At 41.8% G+C, this 15,325-nt stretch overlaps 1 protein-coding gene across 2 annotated transcripts in view; it reads left to right on the forward strand.

The window, feature by feature from the left end:
• Window positions 1-15,325, forward strand: part of ME3 (malic enzyme 3) — a 117,744-nt gene that overhangs the window by 72,969 nt on the left and 29,450 nt on the right. The window contains exons 4-5 of one of the 2 annotated variants that reach the window (XM_086882193.1): window positions 9,446-9,521; window positions 13,229-13,390. The exons of the other annotated variant lie outside the window; for it this stretch is intronic. Coding sequence (XP_086738319.1) covers window positions 9,446-9,521; window positions 13,229-13,390 — 238 coding nt within the window. The remainder of the gene's footprint in view (window positions 1-9,445; window positions 9,522-13,228; window positions 13,391-15,325) is intronic. 2 annotated transcript variants of the gene reach the window in all.

Consider the following 15,325-nt stretch of genomic DNA (forward strand, 5'->3'; position numbering starts at 1 on the left):
CAGGATCCAGCACACAGTCAGGTGCAGAACTGAACCTCCAAAAATGCTGAGGAAAATCAGGGCCAAGTCAAATTTTCCTACACATAAAATTGTTTTTGAACAAAGAATATCAAGCCCCTTGAGCATAATGAGCTTAAACGCAGCAAAGGTTACTGAATTTGGGAAATGCTGACATTTGCTGGTTGGTGGAATCCTTGGATGGTGGAAACCTATGTCTCACCTCAATGCCTGGTCTTTACCCAACTGCATCTGTAAATTTATTTGTGGGAGACAGAAGGCAGTCTGGTTTTTCCCTCTCCCTCCTGCACATTAGCAAAAAGGGAGATCTGGGGTAAGCCAGAGTCAGATACCATACTGCAGAGCTGCTTTTACCCAGTCCTTGGCTCCAGCAGCATGATCCTTACAGAGACAGACCTTCTTGGAGGTCCTCCTAAATTGTATTGAAACACTGCTACTGGAAAGGACACTGGGAAATTTGGGGTTGTCAAGTTTTAAAATACAATAAGGATTTAATCATTGAATTATGCCATATATGCTATGGCAGTTCTCTGGTTCAACCAGAGAATCCAGTCCTGAGAATACAGTAGGAAAAGCTCATGACAAGCCAAGAGCAACATGGGTTTACTTGCCTCTTGCCTTAATCCTAGAATGTGGTTATCAGAGATCCACTGGGGACCTGATTCCAACCCTCTGCCTTTTCACATTGCTGCATAATGACCAATAACAATATGTACTGAGTTGGTCTTTCTCCATCAACTTCCTCCTGGAGATGAAGAAAGGATATTTATTCTTTAGGCTGATACCTGACTAGCAGAACAAATAAATCCGGGATTCCTCCTGCTTTCTGTAGACTGTCCCCTAACATTTTGTATCTGTGAAACCTTACGTTCCTTTCCACATACCCTTCATCTTTTTTTCATGTCCACCTGTGCTTCAGCATAGCCACCTATACCAGCTTGTGCTCCTCCCCTTCCCTCACCTCTTCCTCAGGGAGCAGTGAGCACAGTTTCCAGTGCTCTGCTTACTGTTCCCTTGATTTTCTATTTGTGCCTTTTTTATCCTGCCCATAACCATTCTGGTTTTTCATTTGGTTTCCTCTACAGTCACCTTTTTTCCTCCATTTCTCTGCCTTCTGCTTCTGCTTCTGCTTATTCATGCAGCCCAGGAAAGCTCTAAGGCTTTGCTAGCAAGGGCTAAGCAGGTACTAAAGTACTACATGCACTGCTGGGAAGCAGCACATGTTGTGGGCAGCTGCAAACTGTGTTTTTGGGCAGCTGTCAGAATAATAGTCAGAGTAAGGTCTATGTTCCCCTCCCCAGAGTGGTGAGGACATGAACCCCTTTATCTTTTCTCTTTATCTCAATAGTAATTTTCATAAAAGGGTATGGGAACAAACATCTTTGAGACCTTTGCCTTTCTGATAAATTTGTTGAAATGAGCTAGCAGGCAAGAGAAGACACAGTATAATTGCCCTTTTCCTGGGGAAGAAAAAAAACAAAGCTGCTAAAAATAATGGTGGGTGTTAATAATTTGGCAGATAGGAGATGGATCCAAAAGGTTTGCTTTAGGCTGTGGTCTGCACCTTCTTGCTGTGGCAGGGGTTGGACTGTGTCAAAGCATGGGGAGAGCTACAGCCTGCACTCACGTGCTCACTTAAATCTCTCTGTTCCTGATCTTTGGCAGTTTCCTACAGTTTAGCACCTTTCAGTCCCTTGGGATCATGGAGATTTCCCAGTGTGGGTTTAAGAGGGTTGTGTGGATACTGAATCTTTCATTATTGTACCTTGGAGCCTGCATCTTCTGGCTTCCACACTGAATTTTGGGTTTCCTACCTAAAATATATGGTGACAATGTTAAGGACATTTATTGTAGTAATGAAGTTATTCCTGTTGCAGATCATTTGAAATTAAATCTCTTACTGTATTTAAACTATACATATATTGCCTTGTAAGTCTCTGTATAGATTCCACTAATAGTTGATTGTACTTCTTTTATTTTTTCATTCTTACCTCAGGATACTGGTCAGCAGCCTACAGTTTACAAAGAAAATTACCTAAAACAATGAAAATTTCTTGGCCTTTATTATAGACAAAGCTGAAAAAAAATCAGCTGATGAATCATCACAGAGATTTTTGTCCAATCTGATGATTAATTGTACTGTATTTAGACAAATCAGTTCATGCTAGCACATACTTTCTCTCCAAAGTCTAGCCCACAGGCATTTGTAATCTCAAGCTCCCTAAAACAGCCAAGCAATTTCAAAGTTTATTTTGTTGTTCTGAAGCCTTTTGTCCTGTTCTGGCAGAGACCAGAACCAAAAAAAGTCAACAGTGGGGGTGCAGCTGGTGGAAATGTCCCCTAAAGGCTCATATTGCTCAACCTGTCAATTTTTAACATGAGTTTTGAAAGTGAAAATAAATAAAACCAAATGTAGGCCCTTACTGTAACCACAGTTTATTTCATCTCCAGCACAGACTGGCCTTAAATCCAGAGTGGCTCCTCCAGCCAGTTCCTCTGGCACAGCAGTGAGTTTTCTGTGGTTAGTACACAACAAAAGCCAAGTCCATCAGCTGATCCCTCCTTCACGTGTGTCCCTTCTGCAACCTTGGGCAGCCAAAATACCTACCAGTCATCTGGGCTGGGGGCATAATTCAGCCAGACTGCAAAGAGCACAGAGCAGCATGCAGCAGCAGTCAGCATCCTTCCACTGTGACAAGCCAACTTGGTTTTTCATTTCCTGAGTGTGAAAATAATTTTGACATGTGGATTTCAGTGTTACTCTGAGACAGTCCTGCACCAGGTTGTCAGAGAGCATCACACCTTTGTGTAAGGAATAGCTGTGATCACTGCAGAAGGTCAGCTTGTGCCATGCCTGTCAGAGCTGTTTTCTGTCCAACCTTATAACTAACTGTAGGTTTCTGGCTGCTATCTCACAACTTTTTTATGGCTATCCAACAGCAGCCTGGTGCAGGCTGGGATGATGCTGGCAAAGATCTGACTCATCTCTTTTGTTTGTTGCTTTTTTAAGCAACGATTTCCCATGGACTTCCTATGTCTTCTAAGGGAAGTCCAGGCCAAATTAAGTTAAAATGCTCAAGGACTTTTATGTGAGTAGAATTTCATCACCTTCAGGTTATAAGTGGAGACACTTAACCTTTATTAATATTCCAAGAATGAGCCGTTCCTATCCAGATAAAAACACTTACTCATGACGCCTGCTTGTCTGATACAAGTATTGGGAATATGTGCATTTTCTTAATGTTAGCTTACATGGTAGTTTCTATCGTCTCCTCGCTTGTGGAGCAAGTTCCCCTCATAGCACCCAGACTAGAAGTTAATAAGTGCAAAGAAAATTAAACAAAGCCTGAGTTTTGTTACCTTTATTCTTGCAGTTCACTGAACTGGTATGGCAGCACATACACAAGGTGACAGACTCCTTGGAAGGACCCTTCCTTGGCTGGCTCTGAAGTAACTTAGCTACCATTTTAACCTACTTGCCTCCATCAGTCCCTCTTCTCCAAACAAGAAGTTTTATAAGGCAAAGCCTGGTAGCCTATTAAAAAAGACACCTCTTTTCTGAATAAACAAGACTGATGGACTGATCTCTGTGCAGAAAGCATGTGGAACTTGCAGCTGAGGTTTTTTGTGTTCTTCCTGCTGTATACCAAACTCTGAGCAAGGTCAGGTCAGGCTTGACCATTGTAGTGCCAGTAAATATTGGGTAACGCTGTTACATTCCTCCCTTACTGAGCAAGTATCTTATTATTTGGAGAGGAGTCCTCTAGAGGAGTGAGCGAGGAGAAGGATGAAGCTGCAATAGTTGAGTGAATTGCTTGTGTTTTTCAACTCCTGTCAACTTAGGAGCTTTTGAGGTCCTTCTGTGGCTCTTTTCCTCCACAGACCCTAAAAATGCAATAATTTTCAATTTCAGCTAGTAAGGGAAGTTCATGCAAATCAAATAGCGATGTTCTTTTGCTTCATGCTAGTATATTTATCAGTGATCCAGTGCCATCATTTGCTCTGCTCTTTTGTGGGTTTTGACCAGTGTGGTATGACTACTGGTGGGTATAATTGCTGACTGTTACTCATATATGGTAAGTGTAAGGAGGCCATTAATTTTATAGATGTGAACAGGTAATCAAAGTCAGGAATGCTGCCCAAACCCACAGCACAGGACAAGATTGGAAGAAGACAGCAATGGCTTTTACATAGTTTTACATGGAGCTTGATGAAGCAAAGGCATTGATTTCATTTGATTGCAGTGGATTTCTGTTTGATTTCACATCAGGGGCAGCAGTGGGGCAAGTCTACACCAGGAGGTTGCCAACATAGCCACGGGAGTGTTAGTAATTGCCAAGGAAAAGCCATTAGAAGAGGGAGAGAGAGACTTCTGGGTAAGAGGGAAGTGAGGAGAGATTTAGAGCTGTGAGGAAAGATTGGATAATGTTTTTCACTCCCCTCTGTGCTTTAGGGAATGAACATTCTCTGTAAACAAACAATAGCTTTAGAGATAGCACTGCTGGCTTCACTCTTTTTTCTAATAGGAAATAGTTCACAAGTCAGCATTACTAACCAGGACTGTCAGAAAGGGGAATACTACTTAGCCCTTTTAAAGAAGTAGCTTGGTATTGAATTAAAGGATTAAAGGACATTTCTTTTTTCTAATATCTGAGACATGTTAAAATGAATTCCTTCCCAAATATCTAAAAGAATCATAGAATTATGGAATGGTTTGGGTTAGAAGAGACCTTAAAGAAGATCTAGTTTCAACCTCTGTGGCATGGGCAGGGACACCTTCCACTAGGTCAGATTGCTCAAAGCCCCATCCAACATGGCCTTGAATGCTTCTAGGGATGGCAAGTCCCCAAACTCTCTGAGCAACATGTTGCAAGTGCCTCACTATCCTCACAGAAAATAATTTCTTTTAATATCTGATCTAAACCTGCCCTCTTTCAGTTTGAAAGAGCTATTATCCCTTGTCCTATCATTACATGCCCTTGTAAAAAATATTAATGTTATTCCAAAAAGCCATCAGCAGTATCTAGTAGCACTTTCACTGGCCATCAAATATGCCATGTTTTCTTTGTCTCTGAACTTTTTCTATAATGTATATAATGTAATATATTTAATATATATATATATATAATATAATATATATATAGTATATAATATAGTAGATGTAGTTAAGGGATTGTTAAGGGACAACAGAATGCCATCAGGAAGTCCAAGGTCTAACCAGTACTGGGGCTCAGAGCAGGATGCTTATGACTCACATGGTACAGTGTAGCTTTGTAAGTCCTGGAGTACTGCTGTGAACTCAGTCAGGGTAAAATCAGAAAAGAAAAGATAATGTCCCTGGCTTAGGGATGACAAAAGATCCTGTGGGTGAATATACTCAAGCCCTTTGATGGATTCTGCAGTGACCTGCAGTTTGCTGGATCTTGCAGTCCAGTTCAGGCAGTTTAACTGGACTTGCTGACATCCAGACAGAAATACTGCCTCAGTAACAAATTAAGAAGCTGTAACTCTCCTTGAAGTTTCCTGGACTCTTACAGATGTGCTCAGTGGCACAATAAAATCCAGTCTGACTTCCACCTTAACTAATTGCAGCTGTAGTGAAACCTGGGACATTAATGGACTGAATATGAGACTGCAGCTCTGAAACCCTAATGAATGCAGGTTGAAGCACTCCCCACTTTTAATTACCCCCACAAAGCTAACAGCTCTCTGAAGGTTACTATTTAACCAGGAATAATGGTACAGCATTACTTTCTGGGTTGAAAGTGCTGAGGCAGTTAATTTTTACTAAGCTCTAGTTTGTGTAGTTTTGTCCCCATGCATGACTGAACCCATGTAGAATGGCAGGTTCCTGGGCACAGGTGAGTTTTCTGGTCTGGAAAAACATTGTGTCTCTGCCCCACACAATGCCTGTGTTACCTGACTTGATCAAAATTACTTACATTTTTAGCTTTACATTTTAATTGAATCCTTGTTATTGAGTGCCAAGGAGATTAAAAGAAAGCTGCATCATTTGTTTCTCTGAAGCAATTTATCACCTGCAATACCAAGGGTGTTGGAGCAGACATGATGATAAAGGCAGAATAAAGGTGATAAAGGTTGATGAGGTTTCATTTTTCCTTCAGAAGGCTTAGGCTACATATTTTCAAGCTGTAAATCAAGTTAATTTATTTTGTTGCCGCTTGGATGTTTTTTATTTGCAACTGGTCCACATAGGCCATTCTGTTCCTCTTAATAGTCAGAGCTCTACCTTTCTGTTCTCAAAGACTCAAATAAGCTTTTGCTCCTGTTACCCCTCCTATAATCATGGAATCATAGTACAGTTTGTGTTGGAAAGGATGAGAGATTATGTAGTGCACCCCCTTGCCATGGACAGGAACATGTTCCACCAGACCATCTTGCCTGAGGCCATCCAACCTGGCCTTGAATATCTCCAGGGAAGGTGCATCCACAGTTTCTCTGGGTGACCTGTTCAAGTGCCACACCGCCCCCAGAGTGTTTGTGTGTCCTTGAGACAAACTTGGCTGCTACTCTTCCCTGTTCTCTCATCAGTAAAACTTTTGCTGAGTTCATTTTGTGGAGCTTGTTTGTTCCTTCTGCCTTGCAGAAGGGATTTTTGGACAGATAAACCCTCTGCCATTTTGGGGCATGTTTATTTAACTAGTTGGTCACCTCGTCTCTGTGGATAAGTTGTTGTCAGGAGGGAGACCACAAAATGAGGACATACCTGTGACCCCTGACTCTAAATGTGTCTTTGTATCTCAAAATCTCAAAACTACCATGAATTTGCTCAACTGCCTGTCAGAATTGGTCACTGCATATTCCATGTGTGAAGGGATTTCCTGCTCACTACTACAAGGATCCCCTTCTGAATGCTTGAACACCTAATGGGAGACCACAGAGCCTCAACCAGATTCAGGAACTTGCTTCAGCTGGTTGCCTAAAGGCACTGGAAAATTAGGTGTTTTACTCAACCTGGACCCTTGGCTCTCAGATACAGAATTAGTGAAATACAAGGCTTGCTTAGATAGATGTCTGCTTCCTGATGTGGTTGTGTCACTGAGAGGTCACTTTCCCCACATGGATCACCATTTCTGCCTCTCCTGATGGTTTCCCTTGCAAAGCTGGTAGTGCCATTAGGGTGTTAGTCTAAAATAAGCCATCTGATTTTGCCTGAAGTAAAGTAAGGAGAAATTAGCATCAAATACATAATATTAAAGAAGGGAACACAAATTCTGAGAGGGCTGTCTCTCCATGCTTGGTTCTCAGTCACCAACCAGACTATCTAAGCCAAGCCAATCCAATGACAACTGTGAGAGTCCTGCTCTCACAAGGAGCATAGTGAGGCTGGTCATCAGATCTCGGAAGACCCAAGCTGAACTCTCTCTACTGGCAAATCCCGAGCAGGGATTGAAGACCAGCCTACTGCCTTCCCAATTCAAGGGTCAGAATCAAGGGGCAGCTGCCCTCTCCACTTTTATATGAAACAACTCTCAGTTCCATTGAGCTGCACAAGCAGCAGTGGGTAGACAGTTGGGTTTCAGCTTCTGCTGTGAGCTTAGGATGTTTTTCAAAGGTTAAATGGCTGGTGGACTCCCTTCAGTACTGAAGAGATATGAATGTATGAGGCACACAGCTAGACACTTAATAGGTGTCTTCATTATGTATGGAAAATGTTACCTTCAAACAAGAGCATTCTTCCTAAAAGCGTATCACAACCTGAAATATATGCAGTGATGTTACTAATTTGCACTTTTAATTCCCAGTTAATAACTGCTTTCTAAACATAGATGGCAGCAATACAGTACTCCCTTTTTATGAAGATTGACATTTGTGAATAGTGTCTTTGAGGCAAGCCATGTGTATGTGATTAGTTCATTGGTTATTGGCACAGTGTTAAAGAATTACACTGAATAAATGAAATGTTATTTTCCTTTTTTGCCTTTCTGATCTGTCTGTGTGATTGTGACTTGATCAGTGTTGAAGTCAGCACTTTTATTTTTCTTCTTTTCAAAGTAAAGGGCATTTTCATTAGGAATCCCACAGCTGACTGTGGGAAGATATCTGTCCCCTAGAAGAGTCATGTGAGATAAGCCCTTGCCAGGGTGAGTAGCCCAATTATGTTTGATTATCCATCACTCATATGGCCTTACAATGGAGGTTGTTTGCAAGCTTCTTCTCCCTAATGTTTCACATTAGAAGCCCAAACCATGACCGGATCTGAACTTTCCGGGTCTGAGCAATAGTTGAGAGATGTAAGCAACAAAAATGCATCTCTCCCATTTTTCCAACTGTTACTAATTGCTGACACAACTCCTGCTTTTGTGAGCAGATAACAAGGCAAGGAAAATGGCTGCATCCTCCTGCCAAGGGGAGTCCTCGAGTTAGAGCCCTTGATTTGTGCTGATAGAGAGGACAGGTTGCTTCTTTTGGGATTAGTGCAGCCTAAAAGGAACTTCTGCAAAATCCCAGAGTATCAGAGCAGAGATCAGTCAATGTAAGTAATACTGTCCTGGGTATTTAAAGAATCCCTGCTACAGATACTCTTTTTGGTAACAACAGCAGAGAGGTGAAAATATAAGCCACGAATCTAAAGCAAGTTTCAAAAATGATCTCTTCCAAATCCTAATTTTATTTAAAAACAAGGCACTTTTGTTTAAACCCTGAAGACCTTTGCATTGAGAAGTGATTAACCTTAGTGCAATCAGCTATGTTATTGTTCATATAAACACTTCACACTGAAGTTACATCCAAACATTTGATTTTCTGTTTTACTTCTCATAATTTTTCATCATTTTCACTTGGTGAATGTCAAAAACTAGGATCAGATATTCATGGGGAAAAAAGGGCAGGTTTGGCTTGATGAAAGCAAATGCCATGGCAGATATTGATCCAATCAAATTGGAGTTCTGTGGACTAGAGAGGTGACCCAAAATATCTAGCTCTGGAGTAGCCATCACCATCACTGACACTGGTAGCTGGGTGACAAGGATCATACTTTCACTGTTGGGATGGCCAGGAGCTATAAGCTCCTCAAGAAAGAATGTATAACAAGGCTTATGTTAAAACCATTAGCCTCCACTGCATTTATCAAAATTGCTTTAACTAGAAAACTGTTCTGCACTAAGGTAGAGTTTGCTCCCTGAAGCAAAGATGTTTCACAAGTGTTAATTGTGCAACACTGGTGGCTGCTGAATGACGTTCCCATTAAGGATGTTGAGCCTTTTGGTTTGAAAATGAGAATTTACCTTGCTATTAGGAGTCCCTTGAGGTCTCATTTTTGTATCTGTGAGTTGCCTGGTTTTGTACTCAGCAGCTGACATCTCTCCATTTTCAAGTTCACCTGTTTTCTTTTATCTTGGAGTTACTAGTTTTATTACAAGGCTTATTTTTCTTCTCTTTCTTTCCTTTTCTTTTCCTCTCTTAGGGGATTGTTTATCACCATCCATGACAAAGGCCATATTGCAACAATGCTGAACTCTTGGCCTGAAGAAAATATTAAGGTATGTGGCATGTCTTCAGTGGACTGGGAAATTACAGGCAGTTTGATGCAAAATGGGATATTTAGTGGAACTGCTTGGCATCATTTACAGAACTGGCTATTCAAAAGGACAAGCAAAGAATACTTTCCTTCCTCAGAGAATTTTCAGGCTGAACTTCAGTTCAGTGTCAATTTCCAGTCAAGTTAGGACTTCAGAGACTCTGTCATGTATGTATGCAGTCAAGAACAACTTTTTCAGAGGTAGCAGAATCTTGGTCAATAAAAGAAAATAAATGTGCATGATAATAAATTTATACAGAATAGGGGGCCTAGTGAAAATGTAAGATATGTGTATTGAAGAATAGTGTGGCTAACTCATACCAAAGCTCTTTAAGATATCTCTGTTGTCAACATGCTTGTGGGACTCCTTCCCAAATCTGGTGAGTCATGCAGCATCAACAACACTGGCAACTCTGAAAATCATGTTTGATATCCAGCAGCTGAAAATATTAGCAACACCCCACCCAAAAAGTGTTCTTGTGAAGTGTTTTTCACTAGAGCTTGGGGCTGGGCAAGTCCCTGGCATGAAATAAAGTCAGCACTTAAGACAGGTCTTGCCAGTCACCTCACCTTATTCCGTCTGTCTGAAAGTACATGTTTGGGAATTTCCATGGCTATTGACAGAGTTTTGGTCCCCTATCAATATTCTCCTTCTTCCAAGAGCAAAGGTTTGGCAGCTGAGAAAATCTTACAAGCATTTTCCATTTCTAAGGGGAAAAAAAGAGAAGAAATTTAACATGTTTTCAGAAGAAGTGATCACAGTCATATAAACTTGTGTTTGGAACCATGGAGAAGAGAGGCAGGCTAGGTATTTTGTCCTTGCTTTGTCCAACAAACTCAGTATTTCCATTTGTTTCAGAACTGTAAGCAAAATTCATTATGGCTAATAGAAATATTTTTGCAGATGGGGAAACTGGCACAGAAGGATTAGACTGTTGTTGAAACAGCCCCTCTGGCACCCAAAACAGACCATAGGAAGGGCAATGGTCCATGAAAGAGATTCAGACTATCTACTTTCAGGTTTGCCAGACTACAAAGGCAGCTCATTTTAGCAATATCACTGCTATGGACCACAGGGTTCCCTGTGTCTTTCTGCACAGACTTCTTCGTGCCTGAACTGGTACACACTGGAACACTCAAGATTTTGAGATAAGTAGAGAGGCACCTAGACTGTACCTAAGTCCCTGGAGGGACCCAGGTTCTTTTTTGAAAGGCTGAACACTGCCCACCATTGAACACCACCCACTAAAGATGGTGCAGAAATACCTGAAAATGCTGCCCAGATTTTGTTCATTAGATTTGGCTCATTAGGGCTTCATGGCAACAGTGCTTACTGTAGAAATGGGAAATCTGGGCCAAACCCTGGATCTTGTACCTGGAAGTGCTGGAAGGATGCTGGTGCTCTGTTTAGCTTAGCAAAGCCTCAGCCAAGCTCTAATGAGCCACACCTTCAACCCTCTGTCAAATCTGGGCTGCCCTGAAAGAATCATAGTGCCAGAAGCAGAACAAGTGAGAAGAAACCATTTCTGCTCATACTTACGTGGGAATGTGGGGGGTTTGTGTCTCTTCCAGGATGGCTAATGAATCCTGACATGAAGAAATATTGAATAAAATGCTGGCCATCCTCAGGAGTGCCTTCCCTTTCTAATTTTCCCTCTGATTCCTTAGTCTTGTACTCTTCTCTTCACAATGGCCCAGCTAAAGCAAAAAGACTGCAAAGAATCATACAGGATGGGTGTCATCTTGGCAGCTATGAATTCAAGCCACTCGGAGTGAGGATGGTGTAGAAAGATGTATTTTATTCCAAGACAAGTGTGCTGCTGTGCAAGCTACTGCACTGGCCTTCCATCCTGCCTTCCCTCTTTCATTCCTCCCTCTTTCTGTGGGATGCCTGCCCTATAAGTGCACTCAGGATCTTGAATCCCCACCAGGATTACTGCTGTACAGGGCTGTTCAGAACCCTTCCCACTAAGTGTTTTCTGTTGGTTCACTCAGTGTAGAGTATCAGTTCATCCTGTAAAGGCTGACCTCATGCAATCAGTGCAGAGAACTGGGAATGCCAACAGTAGCACTTGTCTCTCTGCATTCCCTTGGCAGCTCGGAGATCAGCACAGCACTCTGGATCATTCTGCTGGGCCATATGCCTGCTACTAAGTCGCTGCAAACCTGGACTGGTTAACTGGGTACAGCCCATGGTCCAGAATCATCTCTGTTAATATCAGCTGCCTGGGGTCTTAGTGCCTGGTCTCACATTGTGAGTACTTCTGCACTGCCAATGAAGAGGGAACTGAGCTTTTCAAAGAGAAATAACCCATTCATCTGTTCCCAAAACAGCTGCTGGAGAGAAGAGATGCCCTCTGGAGGTTTCTGTCTTCCCCCATCAGATGTCAAATGAGTTTAGAAACCATTTAGATGTCTTTCATAAACTGCACACCTGTGACTTCACTACAGTGACTTCACTAGAGTAGTCAAGAAAATTTGTATCACAGATGGAAGTAGAAAACAGGTTCCTAACTGTTAAACCAGCTACCTCCTACTTCAGGTAGAAGGGTGTGCCCTTTTCAGCCAGGATTAATGTCCTATTTGTTGAGTTCTGGTCATATGAACATGAGTGAATAAAAACATTAATATCTTTGTGTATCAGGTACTCACAGAAACTGCTCTCTCTTGGGGTGTTTTTCAAATCCAAAGAGCTACAAACACATGTTAATCCAGTTTCCCCTCTCTGTAACAAATAGCAATTCTCCCATGCTGTATTTTCTGTTCTGATTCATTTCTCAGTGTTGCCTTGAGGAGCTTTGATAACTATAGAGTGCTGCAGCATATCCTAGGCTAAGAATTTAGGAAAATAATTTTTCTCTCTCTGATGGCTATCTAAATGCTATTGAGAAGTTTCTAGGTTTGCCTGAGAACACTTATTTATTTGGATGAAAGAGGATCAGTGCTCCAGAGAAATATTTTGATTCATTAGAACTTAGTTTTGTTTTAATATTCTCTTCATAGTTTAAATATTAACTCCATTTAATTTCAGGATAAACCTGTAGCAGTGCATATGCTTGTAGCTTTCCCTATTCCCATTACTGCCTTTCAATCCCAGTTGCATCCTCTGGGTGTGGTAAAGAAGTGAGCACACACCCAAAACCAGATGGAGCCCACCCAAAAAGAGACTTTCTCATTGCTAACACTTCACATTGACTCAGAAGGAAAAGCAAATAGCAAAAAGTTCAAACGTGTATGGTTTATGTTGAATAAAAAGGACACTGAAATATGTTTCTTCCACAGATGCAGTTCCTAAGCACACCTTTTTTTTCTAGAAAAAAAAAGACGAAAAATCAAGGCCAGATCTCATTTGTGATCCTTCTTGTAGTACAGCTGGGGATGCACAAAAAGCCAAGCTGCTTGGTCTCTGCTACAGTGGATTGAAGTATTCTCCAGCAGAGCTTCTGTTGTCCCACAGTGTGAGCTGCTACCTGTTAACCACACTTTCTCTACCCACAAAAAGGAGCAGCCCCTTGTTGCTTACAGCTAATTAACACGCTGTTGAGGACAAGGAGCAAATATCCGTTGCACAGTGCATCTGCAAAATGGCATCAGTGTGGAAACAGTGGAGCTGGTTTTGCTTCTAGAGCCTTGGCAACTCCATACAACAGTCTCTTTTGATCCTCCTAGGCTATTGTGGTGACAGATGGAGAGAGGATTCTTGGTTTAGGAGACCTAGGAAGTTACGGCATGGGTATCCCAGTTGGAAAACTTGCTTTGTACACAGCTTGTGGTGGAGTTCACCCACAACAATGCCTCCCTGTCTTACTGGATGTTGGCACAGACAACGAGGTAAGACAATTTTTCATAAATCTGACATGGGGGGAGAAAGAATTAAGATTAGCACTTAACTGGGGCAAGTTCCCTAAATGTGGAGACAAAACCAGAGACATCCGAGATGAGATGATAACTAGACCAGCACTGCAGGAAAGTGGGAAGGTTTAATTCCTGTTTGAAGCATGAGAACCCTTTGTTCTTACGGGGAGCTGAAATAAACACTAAATAGACTCATGTTCACCTGGTGAAGAAGATTCAGAGTGTTACCTCTTGGAGCTGAAAGCTCAGCTCCACCTTTCAGCATGGCAAGGTGAGTTGACAGGCTTCATACAGGAAGTCCCAAAACTATTCTTCCTCTGGTAATTGTGAGGGAGCAGGCAGATATTCGTGTCTGTGTAGAGATGACTATATTCCAGAAATGGAGAATCCCTGGTGAGTGCTTTGGGAATGATTAATGTCACTGTTTTGTTAGATTGCACATGTTACTGCACATGATAACCAAGCAAGAGGACTCCATCTGTTTGCAGATTTTTGCCTTATGACTCTGGCTCAGAAAGGCCAAAGTGAAACATTTCAGCAATGCCAGAATGGACATCTGTGAGGATGCCTTTTAAAAATTAATATCCTATAGCTATTTGTGATAGCCCAAGTTTGTCCGTTTTTGTAAAATGTACTTGTGCTTCACATGACCCCATGTAAACCAAACACACATTTCTTGAGGGACACAAAAAACCTGGGGTATTAGAGCTTTGAGTTTGTATATGAAGACAAATCAATGCTGACAATTTGAGACATTCTGATGCTCATGGACAGCTAGATTTTCTGCACCTCTTTCAGTCCTGCCCCAAGTCTCTCACACTAGACCCTTGTAAAGAAGGAAAGAATGCAAAATCAGTGCCCATAGATGACATCTGAGAATCTCAATTACTTCTTTGGTCTCTGGCCCCAGGATTATGTTACCCCTTTAGCGTAGCAGCCTGTCATGGACATGTGGAATATGGTCATCTCAGCCTGATTCATGGTCTTTCCTGAAAAGGGAGAACTCTGAGTTTGGACCCACTATGGCTAAAGCAGGAATTAAGTCTCACTCTCTCACTCACTGCAATCTCCAATCAATAGAACATTGTACTTGACTTTGGACCCTTCATCTTTTCCTTCTCCTCCGTGCTGATCTGCATACCACCAGTGCTTTGAGCCTCCCAGCTGGAGCTTCTCCCAGAGGGACCTGGGTAAAAGTGCTTCCCTCCCCATGAAAAGCATCTGATCATGCATGTCCATCTTTTTTCTGTCTCAGCAGACAGAAGACACTAAAATCCAAAGTGGCACCAATGATTTTTAGGCCTCTGCAAGGATCAGATGGCATCAGAAAAAGGGACTTACAGAATCAGTCTTGGACCTTTTTTCTTCTGCCCAAGATTAGATGTAATTTATGTGTTCAGGAGCTTCTCTGTGAAGGCAATTTCCACATCTGGGGTTAAGATACAGAAGCTGCTGTTTTCCAGCAATATGAACAGTGTATTTCCTCATCATATAAATAATGTGTTTGCTTATTTATTTAATGGCTCTCTCATGTGCATAAATCCAGATTAACTGAACCCTAAGCAGATCCTAGGAGCATCCTGCCCCACAAGTGAACTCGTTTATCAGTGCATAAAATAGGATACCTCTTAAAGGCATTCATCCTCTTCATCTCTGCCCATTATTATCTGGTGAGCCAAGAGTGACTGTGTTGCTAACACATGAACCTCAGGTAGAACTCAGTAAATATAGCCATTGTATTCTATTTTTAGCATCAGTTGCCAGCCTCTCTTTCTGACAGTGCATAGCACTTTGTATATGCTTTCAGCAAATCAGGCTTTTTTCAGAGCTTGGCATTTCTCAGCTTGTCTGTGGCAGAATTTTGTGCTCCGTGAAGAGAGCCCAGAGCACACAGTGCTGTAGGAGCAATCC

Source organism: Cyanistes caeruleus, chromosome 3 (assembly GCF_971803275.1).
Source record: "Cyanistes caeruleus chromosome 3, bCyaCae1.hap1.1, whole genome shotgun sequence".
Lineage (NCBI taxonomy): Eukaryota > Metazoa > Chordata > Aves > Passeriformes > Paridae > Cyanistes > Cyanistes caeruleus.